Source organism: Acinonyx jubatus, chromosome B3 (assembly GCF_027475565.1).
Source record: "Acinonyx jubatus isolate Ajub_Pintada_27869175 chromosome B3, VMU_Ajub_asm_v1.0, whole genome shotgun sequence".
Taxonomy (NCBI): Eukaryota; Metazoa; Chordata; class Mammalia; order Carnivora; family Felidae; genus Acinonyx; species Acinonyx jubatus.
The window spans coordinates 37,538,897-37,544,896 of NC_069386.1; the positions used below are offsets into that span (position 1 = coordinate 37,538,897).

General features: G+C 57.5%; 1 protein-coding gene across 2 annotated transcripts in view; it reads right to left on the reverse strand.

The window, feature by feature from the left end:
• SMAD3 (SMAD family member 3) overlaps nt 1–5,330 on the reverse strand; it is a 120,075-nt gene extending 114,745 nt beyond the window's left edge. For both annotated transcript variants that reach the window (XR_003423143.2, XM_027067598.2), the window contains exon 1: nt 4,647–5,330. Coding sequence is in view for 1 of the 2 variants with exons in the window: in XM_027067598.2 (XP_026923399.1) it covers nt 4,647–4,852 (206 nt within the window). In the remaining variant the exon portion in view is untranslated. The remainder of the gene's footprint in view (nt 1–4,646) is intronic.
• Between the last annotated feature and the right edge of the window lie 670 nt (nt 5,331–6,000).

Sequence of the window (6,000 nt, forward strand, 5' to 3'; positions counted from 1 at the left end):
ATCACCATGTACCTGATCACGCTGTCGTTCAGAAACTTCCTTTGGATAATAACTCCTGCCCTCGTTTTGCTTTTCCACCTTACAGGGAGCCCTCCCTCCTCTCCCCCACCTCCTCCCACAGAATTAACAGTCTGTCCCCACGTCTCTGGGCGCTTTGTACATCCCCAGGCTGCAGTCCATTTCCTGTATCTTTGGCCAAGTCTATCTTCCAGTCTAGACAGGGAGCTCCCCGAGAACCGGTGCCCTGCCTTGCTCAGTGTAGAAGGTATTTAATAAATGAGTGAATAATTTAGTAATGAACGAACGATAGACACAGGAGGCTAAAACATAATACTTGTATCTGTCAAACTCTCTGGTTTACAAAACATCCCTGCAGGCCTTATATCATCCTGATTTTGCAGGTGTAGATGTGAAAGATCTGAGACATTAAAGTGAACTCCTAAATCCGTCCAGATATTACAATGGCAAGGTCCAGGACTTGAATTTTGTGCTCTTTCTGGCGAAAACAGATGGCTGCCATTATTGTGTTTTCTGACAGTGACTTCTAACAATATTTAAAAGACATATTATAGTCCCCACCTCCTCCCTGAAATCACTCCATACTAGAACTCATTTTTTCTTCTGATCGGTGGGAATAAAAATGAGATAGTGGTTAGACGTGCAAATAATGCCTTATGAATGTCTCCCTTACTGAAGTAGAAGCTGCTTACAGGCAGGGGCCGTCTCAAATTTATCTCTGCATCCTCTCCCATTGCCTGCAATATTGACACAGACCTGGGAGGGGGCCAGTCATTATCAATGAATCCACAAAAATCCAACCCTGTAACATTTGATTAGGAACTCGGAGCCAGGGGCTGTCAGTAACATGAATTGGCCCAAACATTTAACTCCTGGGTGCAAGCAGCAAGTTCCAAGATTCCAAACGTCAAGGCAACATCAAGTGGCTCCTGGGTTCAGCCGGAGCTCTGAGCCAACCCCCAGAGTCAGCTACGCACTGTCTGCGGGCCCCTCTTCTTCCCGGCCCCTGTATGTCATTCCCTTAATCAAGGTTAACGAGAGAAAGGAGAGTCGATGGACCACCTCCCTGGCAGCCAGAAGTGGGCTTGCTTCCAACAGGCGATACCAGAATGGTGCTCTGAGCAGCGGCGAGAGGGGTGGGTGGACAGGAGACCAAGAAGCCACTCTTGCAGCCTTGGTAAAGGTCTGTCCCCAGACGTCTGAGAAAGGAACCTTAAAGATGACTATCTTTTTCCTCTCTCCCTAGGGTGAGAGTAGCCTGGTAAAGTCCAGGTGGCTAACAGGAGGAGGCCATGTTAGAAGAATGGATTCACAGAGAAAGGGGAGACGGGTATGTGTCAGACCTGGTGTTGGGTTCAATTCCCCCATTTTCCTCTGGACATTGACACAAGAAAGTGCTTTGACATAAGAAAGCCTAAATTCCTTTCCAAACGAACCAGACTTTAAGCTTGGTCCAGCTCCCAGCAACTGGACCAAGGCACAGATCCCATCGGCGAGAGCAGTCATTCTTAAGTGTGCCTGGCTCCTTATTACTGACATAACAGGCACACACCTTCTCTACTTTTCGGTGGTAAATGCGAGGACTCCACTCTTATCATCTGCCAGGAAGACGCCTACTGCTCTACTCAGAGACTCAAGCAGGTGACAAGTAAGATGCTGTTATACAACTTGTCTAAGTTCTGCCCATCCTGCCAGACCTCAGAGTATCCTGATAGCCTCTCTGCTGATGTATCTAAATCAAGCTCTTACCACTTCCTTGGCACTGGTCTCTTTCACACGCCTGGTATCAGTAAGCCTGTATCGCTCCAGCTCTCCTGACCACTGAGACAGGTTAGAGCTGGCGTAATAACATAAGCAAGCATGCCGTCTGGAAGATCCTAGGATACAGCTGTAATTGCCAAAGGTTGCTGTTGCTGATTGTGATTATACATTAGCCAAAACACTCTCGTCAAATCTCCTTAGACTGAGGTCTTCTGAAACCCCAGGGTAGCTTTAGGCGCCCACTGCCCAACACCCCCCCCCCCACACACACATACACATCATGGGATAACGAGGTTATCCTTGGCCAACTTTCCAAAGCCCTAGTTATGAAAGGTAGCAGCACAGAGAGCGCGGACAATTCGACAAACACCACCACACTCTCTGGGGCTGAGCAGACGTGCTGATATCACTGACGTGGAGGCCAGCTAGCCACCTCCCCCAAGACGTGGCCTTTAGTTTCCTGCCCACGACCAAAACAGTGGCAGCTGTTGCCAAGGGAGACAAGGTGACCCAGAGGCGTGGGCACAGAATCCAGGGATGAAAATCCATTTTGTCTGGGTCCGCCCAACCAACTGGGTTTCCCTGAGAAGAGACTAAAAACAAAATCTACCTTCGTATAGGCCCTTGCCAAGGCAGGTAGAAGATGCCCGGTTCCTAAGAGGGTCAGGAGAAGGCCAGGGGCAAGTTAGCTTGAACTCTCAGAAACATCCAGAGCTTTCCTACGCCTCAGGCGGTGGAGGACTTTGGAAGAGGAAAAGGCAGGCCATAGCTATGCCTCCCCAGAGGGTGAACCAGGGGAAGCAAGGGCTCTCCTCCAACCAGTCGCCAGTCATTAGCAACTTTACCAACAAAGATCCACAGCCGCCCCCACCCCAACCTAACAGTGCTCTGGCATTCAGCAAAGAATGTATTCAGAACCTTCAAAGTACAGAGCAGCTCCTGATGGGAAAAGGAGCACATTCGATTCGAGTCCCGAGTCCACTGGGCCAAATCTCTTCCCCTCCCTCCTCCAAAGTTTTCTCAACTTTAAAAAGGAGGTAAACCTGAAGTCTGACGGCCCTTGCTATTTTCCAGGAGTTTCTTTCTTTCTTGATCTCATGAAAACCACGTGAAAGTGCTTTGTAAACTGTAAAATACTTCACGCGGCTGCTCATTCTATAACTGATGCCTTTTTTTTTTCCTTCTGCTTCAAGGCATAAAGCACTTGTCCTCAATGCACCCAGACAGGTATGGTGGCAGGTTTTGCATTCACCCCTCCCCGGGGGGGGGGGGGGGAGGAGAAGTACACTCATTCACCCCCCCCCCCACACACACACCAGAAGGAATAAAGCAGAATTAGGAACCAGAGCTGGGACCAAAACCCAAGGCCCACGACCCCATCCCGTCACACCACCTCCTCTGAAGTGGATTCTGGCTCCCGATCACACACCCAGAACGCACTTCCCAGACAACACACCGCCTTCCCTCCCCCTGTATTGACTGGATCCACCCAGTTAAAAAAATATATATTACTTTTTAAGCCAGCACTCCCACCATATGTGGTATTTATTTCCAGAGGAGGCCCGTTCTGGGCTCCTGTGGACAGATGTGGCTTTGTGCCTGCCTCACACGGCTGGCAGGCCTTGTACAGCTGCCCCAAGCAGGTGGCCAAGGATGCAGTCCACTCGTGGCCCAGGAGGAAGGACAACGATCTCTGTGGGGCTCAAGCCCTGGGGACCCTCTACTCATTCCTCTGCAGCCTGGGACCCCCAAGGACATCCCGCCCCCACGAACGCACACTCCCTTGGTGCAGAATCAGACTTTAAAGGGAGCCTAGAGGGACAGACAGGAGGCTCAGGTGACCCCCGCTTCCCCCCCCCACACACACCCCCACACCCCCCGCCACACACCCGAATTCCCAGCCGGGGGCGACTAAGCTAAGACAGGGCCCTGGGGAGTGAAGTCACTGACCCCTTCTATCAGCCATCTGTGAGCTCTCGCCTGACCTAGCTAGCGCGCTGCGGAGGAGAAAGGAGGTCCGGCCAGATGGCAAAGCGCTTGGGGAAGGAGGGCTCTGCAGGAATGCGAGGGCCCATTTGAGGAGGCCCACTTTGGGGTGCGTTTCGTTATCTGATCAGCTCGAAGCTCCCTCTCTCCTACATCAACCCGCAATCTCAGGCTGAAAGCAGGGCAAATAATCCTTTGGAGGAGGGGGAGGAGAGACGACCCTAACCTCTGCCACTTGTCTCTCATTTGAAAGCCCTGCGCTGCAACGAAAGTGCATGTGTGCAGAGGGGGGCGGAAGACTGGCACAACCGAGTCTAAAAATACTCGATAAAAATGCTAATCCCGAAGGCAAAGAGAGAACGAAGAAGGAATCTGTCAATCACGAGGCTCCCGCTCCTCACCCACAGCCCCAGCTGTACGGACTGCATTCCTGTTGCGGAGGAAAGAAGTGGGGGGACAGGACTGAAGAAAAGAAAGGGAGAGACACCACCACCTCCACGAGCGCGGGCCGCGGGGGCGGGAGGCGGCGGCGGAGGAGGGGCTCCGGCCCGCGGAGCTGAACAAAGCGGGCCTCAACTTCTAGCCCGAAGCTCCCGGGAGTGGGGGGCGGCCAATTCCAGCAGCAACCCCCTTTCCGGGAGGTGAAAAGCGACTGGAAGTGAGAGTGCCCCGCGGAAGCCCCACGCTCTGAATTTTTGCAGATCCAGAGAAGGTTTTGTTTGGGGTCCCCTCCAGCCTCTTCCGGACCGCGATCCCCACTGCCCCCCCCCTTCCACACACCCACATACACGCACACACACACCCTCCCGCTCCAACCCCACCCGGCCCTGCCGCGTCAGGGGGCTGGGCGGGCGCGCCCCCCGGGTCGCTGGGGCCCCCACCTGGGGATGGTGATGCACTTGGTGTTGACGTTCTGCGTGGTGATGGCCTTCTCCAGTTCGTCCAGCTGCCCGGTCTTCTTGAGCTTCTTGACCAAACTCTTGACCGCCTTCTCGCACCACTTCTCCTCCTGCCCGTTCTGCTCGCCCTTCTTCCAGCCCAGCAGGCGCTTCACGATCGGCGGGGTGAAGGGCAGGATGGACGACATGGCTGGGGAGGGCGCGCGGGCGGCGAGGGGCGCCCCCGGCGGGGCTGGGCGCGGCGGGACTCCGGAGGCGCAGAGGGGAGCTCGGCCGCCCAAACTTCGCCTCAACTCTCGGCGAACTTGCCCGCGCTCCGGGCCGGGCCGCGGCGCTGCAGCCAGCGGGGCTCGGCGCGCGGCCCTGCGCCCCGAGCGGCTCCCGCGGCGGGAAGAAGGGCGGCGGGGAGGGCGGGCGGACGACTGCGGCGCCGGGTCGGGAAGGCCCCGAACGCGGGGCGGAGGCGGCGGCCGCGAGACTCGGAGTGGCAGAAGAAAGTTTGGGTTTCCGCACGGGGTAGCTGCTTGGGTGCCGCCTCCAGGAAGGAAAGTCCAACCCCCAGCCAAACTTTGCTCGCCTCGCTCGCTTTGATGCGCAGATCCCTCCGCCTCGGCAGCCTCGCCTCCCCGCTCCCCTCCTCCTTCCCGGCTCGCTCGCTCGCTCGCTCGCTGGGCCGGCCCGGGGCGTGCGCCGCGCTCCCGCTCCCGCTCCCGCTCCCGCCCGCTCCCAGTCTGTGTTTCATGCAAATCCGCGTGCAGCCTCCTTTCCAAGCGCTGTCACCGCCCCCTCGCCGCCGCCGGGGCTCCCCGCCTCCTCCCCCGCGCCCCGCCGCCTCCTCCCCCGGGCGCCTTGCCCACCCCCCAGCCTCCGGGAGGGCGCCCGGCCTTCCCCCGCTCGGCGCAGAGCACGCCCACGTGGGCGACCGCGGCCGGCGGCTGCCCTGGCTGGTGCGCGCGGGACCCCGCGCGGCCCCGACCTCAAGTCCGATGGGCGCCGGGAGGAAGTCGTGGGAACGGAGCGGCGAGAGGGGAGGGCTGGGCTCCTGCCGTGGCGTCCACTCTCGGCACCCACACTCAGGAAGCGCGGCTGCAGTGGCGGGCCGGAGGGGGTTAGATTGGCAGCGAGTGAGCGCCGGCCGGAGGCTGGCGGGGCACCCCTGGGGGCACCCCGGTCGGAGGAAGGGCGCGCGGAAGGTTGAGGCCCAGGAAGTCGGGGCGCGCACTTGGACGCGTGCGCGCTGATCCCGGGAAGGGGCCTTGGCGGCGCCGGCGACCCGGGAGCTGTTTTTTTAAAATTCTCTCATCGGTGAGATCACACCGGCCGAGAGCCCCGAGCC